Source organism: Nilaparvata lugens, chromosome 7, assembly GCF_014356525.2.
Source record: "Nilaparvata lugens isolate BPH chromosome 7, ASM1435652v1, whole genome shotgun sequence".
Classification (NCBI taxonomy): Eukaryota; Metazoa; Arthropoda; class Insecta; order Hemiptera; family Delphacidae; genus Nilaparvata; species Nilaparvata lugens.
Genome location: NC_052510.1, coordinates 54709114 through 54736087, shown reverse-complemented (window position 1 = coordinate 54736087; position 26974 = coordinate 54709114). Strand labels below are relative to the sequence as shown.

The window sequence follows — 26974 nt, the reverse complement described above, 5'->3', positions numbered from 1 at the left end:
AAATTAAATTTCGAAAAACTAGAAAATTGAATACCATATATAGAAATGATTATGGAAATATAGAAACTTTTGGACGATGGTCATTCTTACGAGAATGAATGAGTCTTTCATTCTTAACGAGTCTTTTGATATCTTGAAAATATAAAAATATTCAACTTAGCATTGCCTCCAGTTATAATTTTATAGTGTAATCTTCTATAGGAGAAATAGTTATTTCTATATCTAGAGTGTAAAATATAGCTCTATCTCCCTAAGGGGAAAGTTTCATGCCCGAGGCGAAGCTGAGCCATGCTAAACTTATTACATAGGTACAACCTTCTACTCATACCAGAAAATGATTATTATAATATAAAAACTTAGCATCTTTCCAGTTGAAAATGTAATACTTATACTTTAACAAATGATACTGATGATAATGATTTAAATTATTTCAGATTACATTGGAGAATACTGTCCAGTGGTATTCTGCAAGAAGAGTTCATTAACGAGCGCAAATCTAGCAGAAGAAGAGAAGCGGTCGACGATGATGACGATGCTGATGGTAAGATTAACATTTTGAATTATCACTAAATTTTTCAATGAAAATGTTTTCAACTATTTATTGACAGTGTCTTGATGACGATGCTGATGGTAAGATTAACATTTTGAATTATCACTCAATTTTTCAATGAAAATGTTTTCAACTATTTATTGACAGTGTCTTTTCATCGTAATTCGATATCCTCTTTTTGAGCTCCAAAAAGATAAATTTATTGTAAAGAATAAATTTATCTTAGTTTCATAAGCTCGTACATTTTTGTATATTCAAGAAGATTTTACTGTAATCGGATATCAACGTTATTGGATATCCTCTTTTGAAGCTCCAAGAAAACAAATTTATTGTAAAGAATACATTTATCTCAGCTTCATGAACTAATGTAGCTTTGTGTATACTCAAGAAGATTTTACTGTGAAAAATTGGTGAATACATTGTTATTATAATTATTGTATTCTTGTTATTTATAATTTGTTGTTACTGTACCATAAAAATATCAAAGTGAACTCTCAATTTTTCAAGAAATTGCCACATTTACCGTAATTAAAATGCTCTAAGTTAATTTATTTTAAAGAATAAATTTATCTCAGCTTCATGAACTAATGTAGCTTTTTGTATATTCATGAAGATATAACTGTGACAAATTGGTGAATATATTGTTATTATAATGTATTCCTATTAGTTATCATATTTATTGTTATGGTACCATAAAAATTCCATCAAAGTGAACTCTTGATTTTTCAAAAAAATTGCCTCATTTATCTTGATTAAAGTGCTCTAGAAGACTTAAAATAAAAATAATTTCAATTTTCAATCCTAAATTAATAAGACTGAAAAATAATTTTCATAGAGATGGGTATAACCGCATGGTCGCCTTATTAAATATTTATTGTTGCTATAAAAATTCCATCAAAGTGAACTCTTGATTTTTCAAGTAATTGCCATATTTACCATGATTTAAATGCTATAGAAGGCTTACATTCATGAATAAAAGAATTATTTTCATAGAGATGGGTATATGCGCATGGTCGCCTTGGGGACATAAAACTGTGTCTACCGGTGTAATCCAGCTCATTGCATTTTGTATGCTTCAGGACCCTCGATGGCGTTCGATGAGCCCCCCATGGATGACGAACCGCTGCCTGCTGCAGAAGATGCAGGCGTTGCAGAAGCTGAACAGGTCATGCAGGTCGATGATAATAATTGCCAACCGGTTGACGAACAAGAATTCGCCGCAGGACAAATACTACTAGGGTATTTCTATTTCATTTCCCAGTTTAACCTCAATTCTCCCACAATCTAAAGTCTATTCGTTAAAAAGTCTTTCAAGTGTAACTGCAGATTCCACATTTTATTGTATTCTGGTCAAGCCGGGTATGATTTATATGATTTACAAGCAGTGGCGGCTCTGACTTGAATGTGGGACACTACCTATTTTTGATTGAAATAGTGATCACATAAGTTAGCAATTTTTTTTGGCCACTAGGAAGTCAATCAGGTTCCAGTATTCGGTATTCGGTACCTACTTGAATTAGGTTGTATAATTATATACCAAAACTTGTCGTCAGCCCAGTTTGTCATCGTCCCTTTACAATACAAACCAATACATATCTAAACCAATAAAAATAATATTACCTGTCTGGTACAGTTCTGCCTATCTTTGTCAAACTTTTCTGTATGATTTAATTTTAACATGTTATTAAAAGGTTTTGGTATATAATTATACAACCTAATTCAAGTAGGTACCGTATACCGAATACTGGAACCTGATTGACTTCCTAGTGGCCAAAAAAAGTGCTAACTTATGTGGTCACTATTTCAATCAAAAATAGGGGGACGATGACAAACTGGGCTGACGACAAAGTGGGCTACCGACAAAGTTGCACGCCGTCAAACTGGGCTGCATTCCTTAGAGTGCCAGTTTGGCGGTGCATGCAACGACAAACTGGGCTGGAAAACCAGCCCAGTTTGACGCGGTCCCATTGTAAAAGCAATAAAGCCTCTTCAAAAAAGAGAAGAAGATCTTCTTCTTCTTCCTTGATGTCTACTCTCAAACACGTCTGCCAACGTAAAACCCAAAAATAATTACCAACATGAAAAATTAATGACGAACTAAATGTTGGATCATATCGAGCGGCAGTCACCCTGTAGTCGCTTTTGATCTAGTCATCGCTATTTTTCGTAAATTCTACGAATAATTTAAAATGATGGTGACCAGAGAAAATGAGCACGAAACCGTATTTGTGTAAGCACCACACTTTTTGTCTCATTGAAAAACAACACAGTCTTTATTCCTTGTTCATCAGACAGTCTTCCTTTGTCGGCCATGTTGGACCGACTGTTTGAAGGAAGGAATCATTTGGTCTCGACAAATCAACTTTCCATGTAGCGCTGTCACGTCTGCCAACCTAAAACACAAAAATAATTACCAACATGAAAAATTTATGACGAACCAAATGTTGGATCATATCGTGCATCACTCTGTAGTTTTAAACGCTTTTGATCCTCTATGTTTTAATATTCACTTGAATTTATTGTATGTTCTATGTTACGTTTTATAACAAACTCGTAATTAGGCATCAATTACATGAATACTTTGAACTAATTTTCAACGGTTGGTTTGCACTTGAACTTGGATTAACTGAAAACCATTTTGTCTTTTTTCTGTTATTTTTGAAAACCATTTTGTATAATTCTGTAAACTGTTTATATTGTTCATTATGTTGAACAATAACAAACTACCGTATGTAACTTAGCGTTCCCTACTTATTTCTGAACAACTCTCTATTTCTTGAAGCTTGTAATTAGGCTAATTTACTTTCTCAATCATTTATTTTTTAGTTTTTCCAAACTAATTATTGCTTTTCTGTACTAATTTTTCGTCTCTTGCAGTGGTAAAGAAAAAGAAAAGATTGTTGACATGGTCGATGTAAAGAAAAAGGCCTGGGAGCCATCTTTGTTTGACCAGAATATGCCAGAAAAACCTCTGCGAAAGAGGAAAATACTTAAACTACCTGAAGCTGTTGATGACAGTAACAATAAAAAGGAGGTAAATCAATACTTTTACTTTGCTTTTACATTTATTTTGATGCTTGTTATTTGTTGATTTAAAATATCTTATTCTCGCGTGGCCTCATTGGAATATTAGACTTTAAATAATTATTTATTTCTTTGTTCAACACAGACAAAAACAGATAGCCTAATCATAAAATGATTAGAAATAAAAAACAGGCTTATATCTCTTACTATTTCATTCCTCGAATTTTGATGGAAAAATAGTCCAAAAGAGGTTATGATTCCTCAGCACTTTATACATGCACAAATATTTATACATCATTTAGTGTATTTTTGTAAGTTTCGAAGTGCCCAAAGATTTTCCAAATACAGACCATTATAATGTATTTCATATTTTCAAACATCAATGGGAAATCATCAATCTATCTATGGTTATTGTAAGTAAATTCATCACAATTGGTAACGATTTCTGTCGATGTGAGCTGGTTTATCGTTCGGCTCAAATCGATCAGTGTGTCATTGGTTCAACGGTTTAAAATTAATCTATCATACTCAAAAGCGTGTCCATCCTGAATTTTCAAGTCTGACTTTTAGTGCCTACTATATTAATCTTGTATTCGAATTCATACAGGGATTGCTGTTGTAAACAGTATCGTTGTACAGAGTGTCTACGAACTCCCTATCCCTACTAATACTCTAGGGCATTGTTCCTGGGTAAAAAACATATCTAAATATCACATTTAAATTGTCCGGAAGTCTTCAGTTACTTACACAGCGGCCATTTTGCTTTTTTCACTTATTTTTTTCTAAATAATGGTTAAACATACGAAATTGAAACAATGCACGATCATTTATAGCAACAAGACAAAGCTAGAAAAAAATTATTATAATTTTTCAAATTCATAAAACAAAATGGCGGCCATTTAAAATGTTGTTTCTTAAATAACTCAGAAACCGTTGGTTTTACAAAAACTTTACAATAATAACTTTTTTAGTAAATTTAATTGCCTATCGATTGAACCAATATTAACTGAGATATGGCAGCTTTAGTGGTTGGTGACCATCCTTTAGAGGGTTAAGTAACGTTATTTTATTGTTTGAAATTACCTAATATCGCTTACAATTAATATGTAATGCAAATAGAGATTGTTGCATCATTGAGGCGACTCTATCAGCATGCCTTGGTTCGCACTGCAAACTTTCAGTGGTCACCTATCACCAAGGCTGTCATATCTCAGTTAATATTGGTCCAATCTTAAAAAAATCTGGTACCAATCGATAGGCAATCAAATTTACTAAAAAAGTTATTATTGTAAAGTTTTTGTAAAACCAACGGTTTCCGAGTTATTTAAGAAACAACATTCTAAATGGCCGCCATTTTGTTTTATGAATTTGAAAAATTATAATATTTTTTTCTAGTTTTGTCTTTTTGTTATAACACCCTGTATTTAAAAACATTCATTTAAAAGTTTTTTAAACTTAATAAACGTACAATTTTTCGTAGATAGATTTAAAAATTTGTATTTTTTATTGAAATTGACGTACAGTAGTGAGGAATTAGCTTTCTTTCAAGATTCTACCTTGAATTCCGATTGTTTTTGTAATTGATCATTTCCCGCTCACGATTTTGCCTCGTAGAAAAATATTGTAAGTTATCAAAGTATTTCATCCTAATTATGATAATTCATCATTTGGTGAAGTAAATATTCGAATGTACGATGTGGAATATTCGATATTCCATATCAATTTATTAATTCAAGCCATCTAAATTCAAAATATATAATTTTAATGTTTATTTTGGAATAAAATTTTATAAAAATTGTACACGTAAAATTCTAACCTTATCTTGGTCACCTATAAATTTGGAAGAAAAATAGCACAAGGACTACCTTATTATTTTATCTGCCAATGTTATTACATTAGTATTTTTTTGCATTGTAAATATAAAAAAAATATTTCAATTTACAATATGGAATATTCGAGGTAGGATTAATCATCATCAACAGGCTTAAACAATTAATTTAAAATCAGTCCCATCTCCCAATAAACGTCGTGCTGTTTGCATGATTTAGCGCTCAACGAAAAAATAATTGAATATATTAGAATATGTTAATCCACCAATAAATACATTTCAATGTACATTTGGTGTCGTCAAGAATAAAATCCTATAAAACTAACTGAGCCAATCTATACACATATAATCATCACTCAAAATAAGTATTTATTACATCAACGGGCAAATTGAAGAATTCTTCTACATTATAAAATGGGTTCTCTGTTAGCAGTTTTTTAACTTGTGTTTTAAAACGGCCTTGATTCATATTTCTCACACTAACAGGCAGCTTATTGAATGCCTTGATTGATAATATTCTATAATGGCCTTGAAGTTTTTTTAGCCTGACAAAAGGAGCATTCAGATGACATGCTTGTCTGGTGAAATGCCTGTGTATCTCAGACCCACATTCAAGAACATCCAACTCGTCCCTGACCGTGACTACGAGTTGCATGACATACAGGCTGAACACAGTCATTACCTCCATCGAGACAAATATTGGACGACAATGAGCGAGGTAGTCAGCATTGGCCATAAGCCTCACTACTTTTTTTGAAGAAGCAGCACCCTACTAGTATCGGCTGCTCCGCCCCATATAATAAGTCCATATTGAATCAAACTCTGGAACAACCCGAAGTAGGACGTCCTCAAATATTGTTGAGGAACAAGAGTTCTCAGACGTCTTATAAGAAAAACCACTCTACTGAGCCGACCACATAACCAGTCAATGTGGCATGTCCATGTTAGTTTTGTATCGAGAATAATACCAAGTAGCTTAGCTGAGGTGATTTCATCTTTTATATTTTTAAAGTTAAAAATTTTTGACTATTGCATTTCTCCACTTGCTGCATTTTTTAATGTGAAATGCACTATATCAGATGTGCTCAGTGTATTTATTTACTCTTAGCGCCCGTTACTAACTAGTGCATTTGAAATAGGATTATTTCATATCGGAAATATAATTATTAATTATTCAAGCTGGATTCTTATATTGTGTTGCAGAAAAGAAAACGAAAGATGTGTGAATTGGATCAGAATGCCAATTCTTATCTGATCATTGACTGGATGATTGAGCAGTATGTGAAAAGCTCGAAAATTGATGGCGATCTGCATGACTATGAATTTCTGACGGTTTTCAAAGCTGAGTGCCAACTAAAGAGACAGATTCAGCTTAGAAGAAGACGGAATTACAATGGTAGGTGATACTTCTGAATAGGAGTCCTTACTCCTATGTAATAACATAGGTTATAACTGTAATTAGCTATTGCAGGGCTCTCCAACCTACGGCCCGCGGGCCACGTCCGGCCCGCGGATGGATTTTGTCCGGCCCGCCAAGAGTTAGGTATTGCAACAGATTTTAAAAAATATATATTTACAAGAAGAAGGTAACCTACTTCCATTTAACAGTTCTATCCCAGAAAAAGACTTTAAAAACATAAAAAACCATGCTGAAGCTATGTTTTCTCTTTTTGGATCTACCTACAATTGTGAGCAGACATTTTCTAAAATGAAGTTTGTTAAATCCGAATACAGATCTTCCTTATCAGATGAACATTTAAAATCAATTTTAATGATTGGAACCACAAAGTTCGATCCTAAATGGGCGGACATTTTGAGTGGAAAACAAATGCTATCTTCTCAATAAAAATAAATATTCTCTTTTAACTTGGTAACTTTTTGTAAATTCGTGTATTGTCAAGTTGTCTTATTACTATTAAAAAAAGTTATCACATTTTGTTTAACTTGTTAAACTCATGCATTCTCAAGTTTTCTTATGACTTTTTTATACTCAATAGATTTGACTTTGTATTGAAATGAAATGAATTGGTTTGTTTCTTCCTGTGTTTTAATTAAACCTGCTTAGAACTCCTCATATTATTTTAATGGAAATATAATAATTTTACACCTCCCAAATCCCCCGTCGTTTGTGGTCCACAAGTCAAATACCACGTACATCCTTGTTATTGGCCCTCTAAGCCTCCTTAGAATTAACAATGTAGCCCTTGGATGAAAAAGGTTGAAGACCCCTGAGCTATTGTATTCTTATATAACTTTAAAGTGAAAAAAACACTCACATTCATTGGTGTGGCTACCACAATTGTTATACAGGGTTGTGCAGAGGAAACGCATGTTTTTCGAACAGCCAGTACTCGTCAACGGGAGAGGGTATTGCCCTGGAACGAATGTTGCCAGACGACCCATACTATGCCATCTCAGTTGCTACGAGCGTTGGAACGTACAACGTCGTGTGTTCGCTGTTGAGCAGTTTTTTTTTAGAAACAATGAATCTGTAGTCACAGTGCAACGCTTTTTCGTCAATATTTTAGAGTTGAGGGTCGAGGTGCAATGCTCGATCGAAATACTGTACTCCGATGGGTTGCAGCGTTTAGGAGTACTAGTTCTGTGATGAAAAAGAAACCACCTGGTCTTTCCCGTTCAGTTCGTACTCCTGAAAATGTAGACCGAATCAGTGTCGATCGTCTAGGTCTAGTAACAACTGCCGTTCTGACTCGGTCTACACTTTCCGGGGAATGGGGAAGACCAGGTGGTTTCTTTTTCATCACAGAACTAGTACTCCTAAACGCTGCAACCCATCGGAGTACAGTATTTCGATCGGGCCTCGACCCTCAACTTTGAAATATTGACGAAAAAGCGTTGCACTTTGACTACAGATTCATTGTTTCTAAAAAAAAAAACTGCTTAACAGCGAACACACGATGTTGTACGTTCCAACGCTCATAGCGACTGAAATGGCATAGTATGGGTCGTCTGCCAACATTCGTTCCAGGGCAATTCCCTCTCCCGTTGACGAGTACTGACTGTTCGAAAAACATGCGTTTCCTCTGCACAACTCTGTATAAGAATAGTTATAAGAATAGAAGAATAAGAACAGTTAAATAAGAATATAATAGTAATAATTCATTAAGAGTTATTCTTCAGACTCTAGGAGTTTGCTTTGAACATAATTTAAGAAATGATAAAATTAAAGTTATATAAATTAATTTTAATTTAATGCTATATTCTAACATGTACAACAGGCCAAAAACAAGCTATCTTAGTTTTTTTTGTGACAATATTTTCATGAAACTGTTTGATTAGGTTACAAGATTGTTAAAAAATGTGAAAATCATTTGTGCGTACAAATTTTCATACTGATAATAGTGTTAATTTTACAAACTAATGCTTTATCCAATATAAACTTAAACATCTTATTCAGAATTTGACTCAGATTGATGTTATGATAATAACTGATTTGTCTCTAAGATTTCTAAGCGAAAAATAAGCACCTAGAACTGAACAATAATAATATCGAGTGACCTGGCTGGCTCAGGTCTGGTGTCAGAGTTTTCAGGTCGCACCTCATCAATTCCAGGGCCTCTGACATGACCTAACAACTGTTATTAGGCAGCCGGGACCGACTAATAAACGTGTCACGAACTTGATAATCGTTCATGTTTGATGTTGAATTTCAAATTGTAATTTTCAAAGCTAGCTGCCCACTCTTTCTCTGTGTTTATCCAATCAGAGTTATTCGCTAGACTCTAGAAGTTGGATTTGAACATAATTTAAGAAATTATATAAATCAATTTTAATTTACTGGAATATTGTAATAAATTCTTGTTATTTATGTATCGATTCTATGTTTGAAATTTCTTAGTTATTCTGATATACTTCTCGTTGAATTTGTTTCAGAACTGGTATTCAATAGTGCAGCTAGGAGTGCGAGTCCAAGTGAGTAGAACTTTTTTTTTCCTCATTTACTTTTCAAGTCACTTTTTCATCAATTAATTTTATGTAGGTCAGAATTATCAAGTAAGTGTATTGTTGAAAACACGCGTTTGTTGACTCTTATTATAAAATGCTTTTGTGTAACTAGAAATTGTCATTTATTCTTATAATGCTATTGAAAAAACCTAACCATTTTTCAATTAATTGTTTTTCTTTTCAAATAAATATCGTCATTCATTATTGAAATGAATCAGGTTATCTTGTATGAAGCTTAAGCTTGTATGATCATAGCAAATTAGATATGGAGATTCAGCCTGGCAAAAAAATAAAGATCAAGGTCTATTTTTGAATTCTATGTTCTTTTATGATTCCTGTGTTAGGAAAATGATTATTCTTCATACAATTTTCACTTGAAATCCGAGCTTCATCAGATTGCAATAAATTTTGAATGAGTCAGTATAAAATGAACAAAAGTTGGTTTGTAGGTAGTGTATTTCACCATATATGATGAATGATACAACATTGTGTTGACTCAAATATTATGTTTGACATTCACATAAATTTTATAATATGTATTAATATCGATTTTAGTATTTGATTAGTTTGTAGATTCATAATTTGTATTAATATTAGATTATAGTGACGATATTCAACTTCATGATGTTCTCGTTTTGCTGTGTTGAATAAATAAAATATTCTAATAAATAATATTAATAATATATATATATAAATAATATTAATATATATATATTAATAATATTAATAAATAATATATAATAAATAATATTCAAGCTATTTTGTATCTGTAGGTACTCTTAAGCTGGGTTTACATGCGCAAGCCAAATTTGCGCAAACGAGCGAAATAAAATTCTTCTGTTCACACGCTCAGTTCAGTTTGTGCAATTTGTCTTGTGAGTTTCACTGCTACTATACCATACTGCTACTAACCTAAAACCAGCTAAACTGCTATCAGTATTGTATCCATATCAGTTTTGATCTATATCAGATTGTTATAGATTTATAAACTTCTATGAAATCACTCAAGACCTCTTTTTCATTTGCCATATTTATTAATTATTATGAGATACTAATATTATAGACACTTGAGAACTAAACAATAATATATTTAGCACGAAAACTTGAATAGGTAATAATGAATAAAAATCAAAGTCAAATTAGCCGTTGAGTTGACGTTGAGTTGAGGGTAGGATTCGCGTGCGCATATGCGAAAACGTAGTTTTGGCCTGACAGTTTGCGCAAATGGCTTGAGCAGTGTTTAAACGCTCATTCCAATACTCCAACCGCAAGCCGATTTCTGTTAGAAAAGAATTTTCTCAAGCCAGAATTTTTGGCTTGCGCAAGCAAGCCTCAAACCACCTTTCACACCAGCAATTCAACTGCGCAAATGGTTTAAGCGTCTAAACCCAGCTGTATATTTCTCATTAATTATTTTGTATTAATAATTTTCAGATTTCCGTGGCTTCGATGAAATGGACCCCGACAGTGATGACGAGGGAGGAGGTATAAACAACTATTTATCTAATTTTTTTACAATCCCATAATTTTCAATTTCGTGTAAAATTTTTTCTTCCTTGAGTTTTTGTAATATTCTTTGCTACTATCCCACATCCTTTATCAATTTATTCAATAATGTAATAAAAAAATGTGTTTATTTATTTATATATTTTTTTGACAACTTCTTAGTCTTTTTCATTCAGTGTGTTTATTTATTCTCTCTTTTGAAGGAGTTTTTTTTTAATAAACGACCGTATTTAATGAAAATACTGTTTTTTGAATAATGTATTAAAGGAAGTGAATTTCAGATTCTTAGGCTCAAATTTTGCTGGTTATGCCATATATAACACGTAAATTATATATACATACGTAAAGAGATATTTATGATTTTGTATTATTATTTCCTTATTTTTAAGTTAACACTTGTATTTTGTTTAAATTTATTGTTTATCATATTTGATTTGCTCTTTATTTGTGATTGTTTTTTTAAATGGCGAAATAAATGATTTGATTTGAAAAAAAAATCTATTGATGAAAATATGGCTGGAAATGTTTTGGTGAGCCCCGCTTTTATTGATTACTTTTTGGGCTTTCAATAATATGTTTCCATTTCCAATATACAGCGTGAATACTACAACTTGATAATGAAGTCAGTAAAGAAGGATCATAATTTGAAATGAAATAATGAAAGTTGACTATGAATCAATCATGTGCGACAAGACTAAGCGGTCAATGTTTATCTTCAATTTTAAACTATTCACTTATCTAACTTGAAGAGAGCTTCTGAACTATGTTTTATTCGAACCCATGCATCTAATAATATATAGCTAAAGATTTTAGAAATAGTTGAGATTGTTATCCACTTGTGATAATTACTTACTCCTCAGCTCTACAGGTCGCTACAACCCTTGGCCTCCCTCACAAAGCCTCTCCTTCTCTCCCGATCCTCATCCTGCCTTTTCCAGCTGCGAACTCCAAGCATTCTCAAATCCTGCTCTACATCATCTGTCCTGTCCATCTATTCCTTGGCCTTCCTTTCCTTCTTCTATTCTATATACTCTTTCCCTCCACATACATTTGGCAATCCTTTCATCACTCATTTTCACCAAGTGCCCCATCCACCTAATCTTTCCAGCTTTAATAAATCGGACGATGTTTTCACTCCCTAGGAAGCGCTCGATTTCGCTATTTTTTCTCCTTCAAATTCCATTTTCGTAAATAGGGCCTACTATCCTCCTAATAACCTTTCTTTCAAAGATTCGAAGCCTTTCTATGTCCCCAGCAGTGAGTACCCAATCTCAGAGCCATAACATACTACAGACCTGACTAATGCCTTACATAATTTCATTTTTGTTGCTCTGGAAAATAGTCGAGACTTGAATAATTTCAAACTAGCATAGAACGACCTGTTACCTGCCATGTTATAATATTGTAATCCCAATATTTTTTGAGTGATTATTTCAAGAGTGTAGCTCACTTATTTATAAAGGATACTTACATAATTTCAAGTTTATTCATGTTAAATTGATGTTTTTCAATTCAGGTTTCAACGGATTCGTTGAAGACCATTTTGACGATGATGTGGGAGACATTGATCTTCTTCCCGATCTAAGACTGGAAGACAATGACATCGGGCCCCAAGAAGGAAGCTACGAAAATGAAGCCGTAAAAACCATGGAGGCCTACAAAAACCGAGTACTCGAGAATGAGGTAATTTTTTGGTCTAGCAAATCATTTATTTGAATTACTAATATGTATCATGCATGAAAGTGAATAATTCTTCATCATGTAGAAGTTGCATTCCTTTCATTGTTATAGCAGCTTCAATCTAGGGGGTGAAATTTTTGCTTCCACGCCCATATCCTGAGAACAATGCGATCAACCGACTCAACTACTTATTCAAAAATGAAGCTTGATAAATTCTCTACACTTTTTGTCCAGTGGAATTTTGTGATATTCCCAACAGTTACCGAGATATTCGCTCTTTAAGGAGTGTAATTGTTAAAATAACAGGTTTTTATCCAATGTTTTGCTCTTTCAGGGCTTATAACTCCAACAATGCATCCTGTAAACTGATGCTTATCGTAGATTTGTAGAGCATTGCATTATCTTTAAAACGAAGTATTATTTCACTATTCCAAGTTTCCCTTTCATGGTTATAGAAGCTTCAATGTTGGGGGTGAAATTTTCATTGCTGCAACAAGTGTCAACTCAGCGGCTCCACACCTTCAACAGAGCGGAAGAAGATGCTCACTTTTGCTATATTCACCTACTAACTAGTCCGAATCAAGATGCAGTCAAAATTTGTGTCACAGACACCCACTTCAAATGTCATTATCAAACGATCAATTGTTGCAGCAATGAAAATTTCACCCCTTACATTGAAGCTGCTATAACAATGAAAGGAAAACTTGGAATAGTGAAATTATACATCATTTCAAAGAGAATTTAATTCTCTACAAACCTACGATTATTATCAGTTCTTATGTTGCATTGTTGGAGAGTTATAAGCCCTGAAATAGCAAAACATTGGATAAAAACCTGTTATTTTAACAATTACACTCCTTAAAGAGCGAATATCTCGGTAACTGATGGGAATATCACAAAATTCCACTGAACAAAACGTGTAGAGAATTTATATTTTTGAATAGTTAGTTATGTTTGTTGAACGCATTGTTCTCAAGATATGAGCGTGGAAGCAAAACGCTGAAAAATGCAACATTTAAACCACCCGCATCCCCTTAGCACATGTTTTGGGAATGGGGACTCTTAATATGTTCTCCTCCTAACTAGTCTCAACAAAGCTGCAAAGTCAAAAATTTTGTTTAAAACATTCCCTCAAAATTCCATTGTCAATTGGTCTATTGTTGCAAAAATGGAGATTTCACACTCAACACTAGAACTGCTGCAAAAGGTGTAGGGAAATTCGTAAAAGTGTGAAATTATTATCAAATTGAAGAGAATTTAATGCTCTATAAGCTCATAATCAACATGGATTTTTTTCATCGATTTTTAAAAGTTATAAGAGCAAAATCAGAAAAAAATTGGTGGCAAACGGTTTTTTTTTTTCAAAAAAGTCACATCTTTAAGAGCGGATATCTCGGAAACTAGAGGAGATATAAAAAAAGTTTTACAATGAATATTGTAGGAAATTATGTAAGCTTCAATTTGTTATATGACAGTTAAGTTAGATACATAGTTTTTGAGTTTTATGGGATAAACCAAAAAATTGTACCTTTAAACCACCCCCACCCCCTTAGAACAGGGGGTAGGGGTGGGGACTTTTGATATGTTTACCTTCTTACTACCCTTAACAGAACTGTGAGGTCAAAAATTGTCTTGCCAACTTTTCCCTCTATAACCTTCCCTTGACTGGACTATTAAAGAAATCTTGTGAATTGTGGTAAATATTGGATGGGTTTGTATTTTTAGGCGGAAGAAATGGCGGCGCTGGCAGAGCGCGTTTCACAGTGGCACCAACTGATCCGACCGAAGCTGGAGATCGCCGAGCGACGCAGCGCCTTCCGCATCCACGACTACGGCACGCTCGTGCTGGACGCCTTCCCCGGCGACGAGGGCACCATCGCCGAGTTCGGTCACATTGTTGCCGGATTTCCTCGCGAGGAGGTCGCCAGAACTTTCTTATCTACCCTTTGTCTGGTAAGTTTAATCAATCAATTATTCAATAAACAATTCAATACAAATTACACAAAACAAAATAATTATTATCAAACGGAAGTCCCAATTAAATACTGTAAATCACCCCGAAGACTTCTGCTACTGCAGATACCGAGTGGTTCAAAAAGGACTTCACAACTTTGAAAATTCATATAAATCTTATTAAAAAAGATACAGAGCTGGTTTTGGAGTTGTTTTAAAGGAGAACACTCAAAGTTTTGACTCGCGTAGTCCGCTAGTGCCTGGTCGCGCCGGACAAGCGCTAGCGGCAGTTACGTCAAAGATGGCTACCTTCACTGGACCCGAGCGTGCTAGCTGTGTGTCTTGGTTTGAAAAACGACATAGTGTACCTTGATATGTTGCAGAAATTTTGTGATATCATAGATCGATGAGGATGACCGAGAACGAAATGTTTTCTTTATGCAAGATGGCGCTCCACCACATTATCTGTCTGACGCCCGGGATTTTCTTAATGACTGCTTTCCAAATTAGTGGATTGTCTGTAATGCGCCAATTGCATGGCCCCCTCGTTCCCCAGACCTAACACCGCTGGATTTTTTCTGGTGAGGTTTCATAAAAGATATGGTGTACGTATCTTCTTTGCCAGCCACTCTACCTGAATTTAGAGCAAGGATTTGCCCTGCTGTTGAGCAAGTTACACCTGAAATGCTATTGCGAGTCTGGGAAGAAATCTACTATCGATGGGATGTCTGCAGGATAACCAACGGAAGTCACATAGAACATCTTTAGTTCAAGGTAAAAAAACTTGAAGAATTTTCCTTTAAAACAACACCAAAACCAGCTCTGTACCTTGTTTAATAAGATTTATATGAATTTTCAAAGTTGTAAAGACCTTTTTGAATCACTCGGTATTGACAACAGGGTAAACAGCTAGATGGATATTCGATGGCTGCTTCTATACAAAAATTATTTGTCCTTCCCGGGCTGACAAATAATTTCTGTATAGTTGCGCTATGTATAGTTGTTTGTTTATTACGTTTAAATATATAGTAGCATTTATTACGAAAGAAGAAATTATAATATATTTATAGTTCATACAGAAAGGTTCTATCTAATCACAGTGGATTGAGATTAATTCCCAGAGGAATGCAAAAATTTCTCTCACAAAAGCATGTTAAACTTTAATCCTGATTAATTTCACGTGAACCAAATCAGAGAAGACCATTACAAAAAGATAGCTTATCTGATTGGTTCTACTGGAATTAATCGGGATTAAAATTCAACCGGCTTTTGTACAACCGGCACTTAGTACCTGATTGAATGATTACAAAAGTTCAACAGCTGAGTCATAATTTTGTCTCAGTCCCACACACATGCACTCGCTCATTCACTTCCATCATCAAAAGACGACGAAAATATCATCTGTTTTTCCAAGGATGAATAAATCCTTTTAATGTCCTTCAGCGAGTTTTCCCAGGGATGAGACGTAGTGCAATCGAATTATTATATTATAAACTATTATAAAGCGTAAATCGAATTATTATATTATAAATATTATATTATTATTATATTATATGATCTGAATTTGGTGAGAATCGTTAGAGCCGTTTTCGAGATCCGGTGAAATACAAACATATAAACAGAAATTGCTCGTTTAATAGTATAGGATTAGTCTCAGTTTTCAACTCGTTCTTCAATTAATCATATTTGTTATGCCTGCATATAAGGCTCCCTTCTCATAGGCGGTAAGTCTGTGCATGGGCAAATAAAGATTGTTGTTACGCTGAGGAAACCTGTGATAATGTCAGTGGGAATGATAGGAGGAAATGGTGATCAATTATCTTTATCCGCGGCTTTCTATAGTAGATAACTGTGATATCTGATATAGTATTAATTGTTTATTCTTGTTAATAATAGGGATGGGTATCGATACATCGATGTTTAGAAACATCGATGTTTCAACATCAAACATCGATGTTTACTGTTCGATGTTTTTCACTTATCGATGTTTAGGAGAATAAAACATCGATGTTTTGTCTTTTGATACCCATCCCTAGTTAATAATCATTATGATCAATTCTATATCAGATATATTTTATTCACCAACAAAATACATCTTCTCGAGATTTAATAATACATTTTCATAATTGAGATTGAATATTTTAGTAGTTGATTAAATTTTTCCAAAGCATACAAACCATTTGGCAACATTACAGAGCTAGAAAATGATAGAGCTATCTGCTTTGTCGAATGACAGACGGCTGGGCGCACACTATTTTGTCAAGACAAGACATGAAAAGACAAGTTTACTCACAATACTTCACATTGTTGCTTATGACGCAACTCACACTGATAAGTCATTGCAATTTAACATGTCTTCATAAGCAAGTATGTGAAGTATTGTGACTAAACGTGACTTCAATTGAGGCAACACGTTCCAGGACGCCTCATCTCAATTTGGAGTGGCCAGCCCGATCTCGCGATTTGAACCCTTGTGATTTTTTTCTAAGAGGGTTTTTGAAATTTTTGAAATCCCTTGTTTTAAGTGAACCTTCCAAGGACCCTACAAGATTGGAAGACCAATATCAGGGAAGAAATTGCGAAAATAACGCCTGCAATGCTGGCAGGAGTCATGACAAACGCCAGAAAGCGGTTTACTTAGTGTATGGAGAATTGGGGACGTCACCTACCTGATTTGATATTCAAAACCAATTGAAACAAAACTTTTTATACTGTGTAGTGAATCATCGTAAAGATTTGAAGATTTTCGGTATTTTAAGGCGGGCTACACACTAGTGTAGAGACACTTGTCTTAAACACTTGTTGTGTCTAATCAAATACCATGAGACTTGTATGTTTTTTGTACTTGTCTCTGTTTTTATCGCATTGCCGTGAATATTCATCATGCAATAAAATACTTTACATGTTGGTTCTACGTGCGACATACCTCGGACACGAGTTTTGATGTCTAGACACCAGTGTGTAGCCTGTCTAAAGAGTTTATTCAGTGGTTTATTTTACGTTTATATCAACCTATCAAAATTCAGGCCTAAATCAACTAAGTTGATTAGTCTTGCAGAAAGTGAAAATTGTTCATGTGATGAAGATTATCCTAATTTGGACAGTTTTGATAAACTAAATTTAGGAAGGGAAGAAGTTTTGGACTAGCGAAGGTTTTTATTTCCAATATTGTAAAGTGTTTGATCGAATAAATATGAATGTGGTCACTGGAGAAATTAGGCGTGGGTGAGGTCCACATGTGAACATTAGACTTATACGTTGGTAATGGGGTGGATGGTAATAGAATGACTTTTGTGTCTACATTACAAAAAATAAATACTTTCTATTCACTTTTAAAAAAGGAAGTTTCGCTGCCGCACTCTATATAATGCTGATGATCAAGCTAAACATTAGTCAATAAAACCTATCACAATCTGCCTAACATTATATTTATTTTCTAGACGAACACGGCGAACGTGGAACTGACAAAGACAGACAGCAAAGATATGGCAATGGATTGCATTCAACTGAAGCTGATCACCAGAACGAGGCATCATGAAGAGATGCACCGGATGATCGAAAACCAGCAGCCCGAGTGAATTGATAGCCTTATTAACCAGTGGTAAGTATTGCAACCACACATTTACAACTTATTCCCTCCTACAGTGAAGTCCACGTTATAATGGCAGTGAGGAAAGATAGGAAAAACCGTTGCCGATCCTCTGTCTTGTTTAGAGATCGGACTATAATATCTTCTATAGACGGTAGCTGATACAGGTTTATTGATGTAATATTAACGGTTCATTCACATTTAAAATAATCAATTATATTTTTCAATAATTCAATAACGAATTTTAATAATTAAGATGAAATATTTTGTTAATTAATTATTAATTTGACATTGTTAGAAGGTGATCTGGCAACAGAACAAAGCGAGAAAGAGATGGCGCTATCCGCTTTGTTGAATGATAGACAAGGTTAGCAATACCATTGCTAATCAAACACTGCCATTATAACGTGGACCTCACTAACGTCCAACGATTCTTAACCTTTTTCAAGGTTCCCACTTGTTATCATTACATGAAAAAAAACACTTAGCGCTTATGTATGATTCGGTAAAATCTTTTCGCCACACTGCTCAGAAAGCAGCTGTTTTCCAGTCCCTACGTAGATCTGAAAGACCTTGTTTGCAGGCGACTCTCGTCTGATGTAAGAAACAGGTTTCTTTTCCGGCCTAGCCCGGAAAGTGTACTCTTTCCAGCCGCTTGGAAGTCCGTAGTTAATAAGTCATCCGCTAGATCGGGCGAGTGTCCACTTTCTTCATCTGAAGTCGCCATGATTTCAGTTCGAATTTCGAATCAAACTAATTCAGCATTCGCTTCGCAACCTGTAGTGTGGCGAAAAATATCGTTTGCACCACGGGCAAAAATGTTTTTCCGGCTCTCAATCTTTTCTAGTCCTCTGCCTACGGCCTCGGACTTGAAAACCGATTTTGAGCCGGAAAAATCTCATTTTCTGCTCTAGGTGCGAAATATACTATTCCTAACTCTTGAATCAGTAAAATTATGATAACTAATTGAATGCCATCTTCTCACTCTGATCCTTTTACTGATTTTTTATTTCAAAATAATATCTACAACTAGCAGGTAGCACGTGCTTCGCAAGGGTCAATTTTAGAACTTGACAAACTGAAAACTTGACCGAGTAGAATCTTGAAGAGTTTGAAATAGGCCTATAACCATCCTCGGTTGATAAGAATCCATGTGCAAAATTTCAAGTTGATCAGTCCAGTAGTTCAGAAGTGATGCGTTAAACATAATCTTCCTAAATTTCCCGTACGTGTATAAGGCCCGCCGCAAAGTAGAACCACACTAATCCACGAAAAGCAAACCACGCCGTGGGATGTTTTGTAAACCATTGCTATAGAATTATTCATAATCCGGTACTTGATATTTCTACAAACATTCCTGGCAATTGGCAACGGTGCAGAATTAGAAAAGAATAGAGCTAATAATCTGTTAATAATGGTCTTTTTCATTTCCATAGCTGACAAGTGGATTATTCATTGCATATTATATTACACAGATGTCTGGAAAAGCCTAGAAATGGTTTACAAAACATCCCCCGGCGTAGGTTGCTTTTCGTGGATTAGCGTGGGTCTACTTTGCGGCGGGTCTAAGCCAGTTCTTTCCTTTATTATAGTGTAGCTATTGATAGTAATATTCAATATCTCATTCGAGATTAAATTTAAAACACTTTACAAAAAAAACCATTGGGGGATAACTCTATTTTCTATATAACATATCAACTTTCGACTCTAGCTTTGTCGAATACGAGTACAGTCTATAATCATCATCAACATTGAGCTTGTACCTGCATTACTTTTTTAGAGTTTCGACAGCGATACTAATAAATTATTTTAGGACTAATCCAAAACTATCAATAAAGTACTGTTTTATGTTACTTTATAACTACTGTTTTATGGATTTAAAACAGAAGCTGTTATAAAGCATTTAATTGTATGGTATGAGATGTTGTGGTTTGTGGTATTTTTCCATAATTGAAAGAATAAGACGTCGATGTTGTCTATACCACTGTAAACAATTACACCTACTGGTAACACCTACAGCAGAAGATGTGGTAGGTTTAACTTTGAAACCTGGCTCTGTAATGATCAATTTTTGAACAAATATAGTGGTATTGACAACATCAACGTCTTATTCTTTCATTTTTATAAAGCGTTCATCTAAAAATTATTGTTTTGTCTGGTGAAAAGCCATGGCCCATGGTATTCCCAAACGAAACACTAAGTTATATAAGTCTATTGCAACAATTGGTTACAAGTATATACAGACTTGTCTATGTGGGGAAAATTCGCAAGTGTTTTATATTATTTATACATGTACTGTATTTGTAATGATTTTGTAGATAAAACTCAATTTGAATTGAAAAATTTGAAAAAAGTAGCTCGACCACACAAAAGTATTCAATCAGATCTAATTATTAACATGAAATCAACTGAGACTATTGTATTGTAAAACTTATAAGATATTTATGGTAGCTAGAAATTAAGATTTTATACTTATTATGAAAGTGCAATAGTCAATTTGGGGGTTAATATTAGGGGGAAGACAGACAATGTGTGACTCCAAACAGTGTGAGAATAGCATACTTTGGGTTTTTCCAGTCCCTGATTAAATACTGTCTCCTTGTATGGGGCAATTCTCCGAGGGTTGCAGAAATATTGAGGTTGCAAAAGAAAGTTGTCACTGTAAGCCTATATTTATAGAATTAAATATTAAGACTCAATCTCTACATCTTTGAACTTGTTGCTTTCTCTTTAAAGAAATTACCATATCTAAAATGTTATGTTCTTGAGACAAAGGAATACTCAGGGTTGGGCAGACAGGTTTTCTCATTCAAGTTGTAGTAATTCTTTTAGTAGACGTGAAGCAATGGAGATGATACGAATAGCATTCAAGAGGGGATGGATTTGAGTTTTCATATTTTTTGTTTCAATTGTCATTAAAAATCGTCATTAAAATTATGTATAGCAAATTTTCTGTGAGTATAACAGTTATTTCAGCATCGTGCTATCCATATTGTTCCCATTTAAATATTGTAACTCATAGCCTTTTATCAGTAATGTAATATGTTGTTTTCTCTTTTCCTTGCAGATACCCTGAGCCAAATGCTGCCTGTATGTTCTCTGTGTGATACGAATTTTATGACAATGAGTGTTGTCATTTAGCTCTGTAAATATTTATCTATGTTGACAACCATTGATAGGTTTAACTTTTATAACGAATTAAGCTAAATGTTTCTATTGATGACTAGTTTCTAAAACTAGATTCTAGTTTTTAAATGTGGTGTTTTATACAGATCAACAGATGTCAATTTTTTGTACATAGAAAATTATGTCATAATAGATTTAATATAGTTCATGTACTTAATTTTAAGAAATCACAAACTGAGAAGTTTCTTGAGCTTTCAAATCTAAGATCAACAGTTTTTCCGTACAAATACCTTAGGTCCAAAGACATTAAGCAAGGTGTAAACTTTATAAACTTCTGGAATGTATAATTTTTAAGTTGAGTAGAAAAACAGTTTTGAATGGTGTTGATTTTTAAAAGAAAATTGTTTATAAAATCAAGACTCCAACATTTTTTAGTGACTTCTTCAACTTTATTAGTTCTTATAAGAAGAGAAGTTACTTATTTTTTACATTTCTCAAAATACTATTTTACAAAGTTGTATTTCTTCAGTATTATTTTAGTATTTGTTTTCTGGTTGACTTGAGATTGTCATCCTACATGGAAATCATTGAAAAATCGTAATTACAACATTTTGAATTATTGTAATTTTTTTCAGAACACAGCCTATTTTCCTATAATAATTTTTATTTCCATCCGTCAAGATCGGAAATTGTTGGCGAGAGCCGGAAGTATTTGATAGATACTGGAGTATCTCTAGGAATAGAATAAAATAAGAAAATTCATTCCAATAATCAGGTACAAAATATGATACGAATTCAAATCACCCTCTACTTGTTAGATCATTGTAGCTCTATTTCTTACAATAATTGAAGCAAAACTATTATTATTTCCAATAATTAGTGAAGGTACATATTTTTATATATTGAGAGATGTCAACTATGTTGAATGCTTGTGAATATGTTTGTTATTATAAGAATCTAAATTTACATACTTATCATACGCAAAAGCGTTTACTGTATTTATATGGTCTCTGTTAATGTATGGAAGATTTCGTTTGGATATGGGATGTAATTAAATGTATTAGTTTTCATTTTCAACGAACAAATAGGTGTAAGCACTGTCTTAGATTACCGATACTATTAAGTTGATGTGAAAATATAGGATTATTTTTACAGTACTAAAATAGAAGTTTTATGTAAACTTTTGTGGATTCTGTGTGTTGATCAACTGAGTTGAAAAATCGATCGAAGATCTCTGAGTAGCATGAATATTGTAATCGATGTGCGTAAAAGATGTAATTTGATAGGGAAATTTGTGAATAGAACGTGTCCTGTTTTGAAATTTGTTTTATAGATCTATTGACAGCTTTTTTCAAACCCTTGGCTTTTATTAATCTCAAATAACAGAATTTTAAGTAGAAATACTTCAGCAACTTCTTTATTGGAGATGCAGTTCTACCTCAATATACACTTTTACTGCTAATTATTTAAAATATAAATTTTATACTTATATAAAAATAAATATAAATAAATTTCTGGCGATTAATCATAATGATAATTTTTATCCGCATTTTAGATAGCCTACATTTGAAAAAAGTAAATTCAATTATTTTTATTAAAGACAGCTCCGGTAGTCTTAGACCCTCCTCACAATATTGTTCTAAAACAACACAATCTATTGTTCTAAAACAACACAATCTATTGTTCTAAAACAACTAGCATTTTCTATTTGATTTTGTAATTACACTGTAATTTAATCACTTTAAATGACTGGATGTTCTCTATTTTTCTATGTACATTTTTTCATGTCAATAATAATATTTTTTGTGTGAACTTGTTTTGTGTTTATTGAATTTCCACTGTTCTAATTTTCCAACCGTCATGGCCTTATTTATACGAATACAAATAACAATTTATAAGAATCTTCAGAACGTTGCCAAGCTTGCTTTGGGAGCCCACAATCACTAAGATTTTAGAAACTGGTTGCTAGCAAGCCAAACTTTACTTGGAAAATAACGTTTTCGACAATAATTGTTTATAAATATTGTTCTATATAATACAGGGTCTTTCTAAATGATGGACCTATTTTTAAAAATTGGTATTTATTAAAGTAAAAATGCAAAACGGACAACCTTTATACCAATGGAAAGAGAAAGTTTCAAAGTTTTTTTTTAATACCTTACAAGTGTTCAATGTGGCCTCCGGCTGCTGCACGGCAAACATCTACGTGGTAGCCAAACTCGTGCCACACGCGAGAAAGCGTATCTGGTGTTTTTGAGTGCACGGGAGCGGTGATACGGTTCCGCAGATCGTGCAGCAGCCGGAGACCACCATATTGAACACTTGTAAGGTATTAAAAAAAACTTTGAAACTTTCTCTTTCCATTGGTATGAAGGTTGTCCATTTTGCATTTTTACTTTAATAAATACCAATTTTTGAAAATGGGTCCATCATTTAGAAAGACCCTCGCGTGTGGGACGAGTTTGGCTACTGCGTAGATGTTTGCCGTGCAGCAGCCGGAGGACACATCGAACACTTGTAAGTTATTGAAAAATACTTTGAAACTTTCTCTTTCAAGTTCTTCATAACATGACTTGATAATAATAATAATGTGATTCTGTTCATGGCGTGGTCATACTACATAGGCATGTCCACAACTAGTGTACAAGTCGAGAACAATAAAAAGCTGCCTCAAGGCAGGTAAAGTAAAAGATCGAAAGTTGCAAGTCAAAATACACAAAGCATACAATGAAACATATCAAGCAGCAAGACTAATGTTTTGTGAACCATTGCTAGGTTTCTCCAGACATCTGTGTAATGATCATAATACTGGGTCCGGCAGTCAAACCTGACGGTTTTTAAGTGGGGATAGGTGGTGGTGGGGGTGACTGGGCGGGTGGGGATGGGCGCCATCTTGTTCACCTTGAGTGGAAGTTCATTAGTTCAGTAACAATGGAGCGTTGGACCGCTGAACATCGTGCGTTTGTAGTCGAGACGTTTTTTAGAAATAATGATTCTGTGATTCTAACGCAAAGGAGTTTCCGTATACGGTTTAACATTCCCCCTCGTGGTGCGATCCCGTCACGAAACACAATTCTTCTGTGGGTTCGGAACTTTCAGAACACTGCGTTTGGAACCACAAGAAGGAGAGGAGGATCACCTCAAACGGTAAGAACTCCTGCTAACGTTGAGGCTGTTCGTCATGCTTTTGAACGGAGCCCTCGTCGCTCTGCCATTCGTCACGCCCAAGCTCTTCGGATCTCCGACCGGTCTGTGAGACGTATTCTTCATGACGACTTGAGCTTCCACCCTTACAAGATTGCTATTGTTCAAGAGCTACAAGCAGGAGATTTTGGTAGAAGGTTGAATTTTGCTGAAACCATGTTAAGAAAGATTGAGGAAGACCCTGGAATCATTGTTTTGACTTCAGACGAAGCTCATTTCCACCTTAATGGATGTGTTAATAAACAAAATTTCCGTTATTGGGCCCCAAATAACCCACGGGAACTTCATCAGCGGCCTCTTCACTGTGAAAAAGTAACTGTCTGGGCTGCAGTGTGTAGGTCAACAGTTATAGGGCCTTATTTTTTTGAAGAGGGTGGCCATACAGTGACAGTGAACTCAGAGCGTTATGTTGTCATGATCCGTGACTTTCTCATTCCTGAGTTACGTCGCCACCGCATACCTCTCAGGAGGGTATGGTTTCAGCAGGACGGAGCTACTGCCCATACCTCGCGGGCCTCCATGGCTCAACTCAGAGGATTTTTCCCAGGCAAGCTGATCTCGCTCAGGGGTGACATTGAATGGCCAGCACGTTCTCCCGACTTGTCCCCTTGTGACTTTTATCTGTGGGGGTATCTCAAGGGAAGAGTGTATTGACAAGCCAAGAAATTTGGATCAACTGAAGGAGAATATTCGGCGAGAACTTCGTGAGATCCCGCGGCAAACGTTGGAGAGAGTCATGACGAACTTTTCCAAGAGACTCGTACAGTGTACAGAAAATGGTGGTCAACATTTAAATGACGTAATTTTTGCGCCGTAAGCTATTTTTCAATTTTTTTTAATACTAAATGTAATTTCCAATTCTCCTCTTTACAATAAAAAAAAAATATAAATATATCTCAACAGCTTTTTAATTTATCCAATATCAAAAACCGTCAGGTTTGACTGCCGGACCCAGTACATCCCATGAATAATCAACTTGTCAGCTAATTGATTATGAATAATTCTATAGCAATGGTTTACAAAACATCCCAGGGCGTGGGTTGCTTTTCGTGGATTAGCGTGGGTCTAATTTGCGGCGGTCCTAAGGCAAGGATTATCTACTCACAGTCATAAAAACTCCCTCATGTAATAAAAGGGGTTCTCCTGAAGGAAAGCCCTCAGTCTACTTTTCAAAACTGTCCCAGGCAGACTCCTGGCTGAAACTGGCAGCTTGTCCACAATTCTGGCTGGCTGGATGAGACTGCTCTGGTTCCTCCACAATCTACAATATGACAGGTCTAGCCTCAGCCTGTTTCTGGTGCCATAAATTATATAGCCATGCACATCACCCCTGGTAGGAAAAGTATAGACACTTGAAGGCATTCATAGCTGACCTGAAAAGGAAAGGATTGAAAACAGTGAGAATCGCCTCTCACTTCTCATAGAGACACAACGCCTACAGTGTACTCTTCAATCCCATTACGAACTGCTTGTTATATAATCACTCTTGAACAACTAATTATGACATAAAAATCAGGTATTTTATAAATAAGAGCTATTAGCTTCTACTCACATTAGTGGAGCGCTTTCGGACACTAGGCCATTCATCATCACTCCCTGCCAACAATGTAGTTACTAAAAAAAGTCTGCTAACAAAGAATCCAGATGGTTTTTTCTGCAACAGCAGTAATATCTTTTATCTCAGAGGCATCACCCCACAAGGTGATAGCATATGTCATCACACTTTGAAAGAAGGCAAAATAGCATATGCGGAGATGGGCCTCCGGTATAGGCTACATTTTTTCAGGCTCCTGAGCAAGAGTAACACTTTGTTCAACTTCATGGGGCACTGTTCAACTTTTTTGATAAATTCTACGATTCCCAATAATAAATACACAACTATTAGTCTCATAATTGAAGAGACTTGAGATATTGTCAAAAATTCGCTTTAGTCTCATTTATAGCCTCCATTTAAACATCTGGATGTAAAGCCTTTCTGTACACTACTGCAATGTGCCATTTAACCACTGGTTGAAAATTGTTCGGCTGCCGTTATGCGAATCGTAGAAGTGTTGCTGTTCCAACGTTGAGGATGTATAGAGCTATAGCTCGCCGTCACTGCAATATACAAGATCATATTATTTATTATATTGATACATTTATTTGGTATAAAAAAAGTACCTACCTATTTTATTAACATAGGTTTTGTTGTCCTTGTCATCATTCGACAAAGCATTATAGATAGTGCTATCCTTTTCTAGCTCCGCAACGTTGCCAGATCGGTTTTTAACAATGTAAAAATATTATTATTTTTAAAATATATATTCTTATCTCAATGATGAGAACGTCAGTTTTCATGATATATTTAGGACATGATAATAATCATGTTATCAAAATATTATCTAGACGTTGTTTTAACATTTCCAATTATTTTAAACAATAAATGATTTGATATTATTTAATAATTGAAAAATATTTTCTCTTGCCGAATAAAATATAATTGATTATTTGGAACTAGAATGAACAATAAGTTAATGTTACCGCCAACCAGTTAGGTAACAGTCAGAGG

At 34.6% G+C, this 26974-nt stretch overlaps 1 protein-coding gene across 2 annotated transcripts in view; it reads left to right on the top strand.

The window, feature by feature from the left end:
- LOC120352475 (condensin-2 complex subunit H2-like) overlaps window positions 1-22610 on the top strand; it is a 36250-nt gene extending 13640 nt beyond the window's left edge. For both annotated transcript variants that reach the window (XM_039433187.1, XM_039433188.1), the window contains exons 6-15: window positions 435-541; window positions 1630-1789; window positions 3428-3584; window positions 6606-6798; window positions 9297-9335; window positions 10803-10853; window positions 12391-12557; window positions 14280-14507; window positions 17948-18108; window positions 21164-22610. In XM_039433187.1, coding sequence (XP_039289121.1) covers window positions 435-541; window positions 1630-1789; window positions 3428-3584; window positions 6606-6798; window positions 9297-9335; window positions 10803-10853; window positions 12391-12557; window positions 14280-14507; window positions 17948-18085 — 1240 coding nt within the window. In that variant the 3' untranslated portion in view covers window positions 18086-18108; window positions 21164-22610. The remainder of the gene's footprint in view (window positions 1-434; window positions 542-1629; window positions 1790-3427; window positions 3585-6605; window positions 6799-9296; window positions 9336-10802; window positions 10854-12390; window positions 12558-14279; window positions 14508-17947; window positions 18109-21163) is intronic.
- Window positions 22611-26974: the final 4364 nt, after the last annotated feature.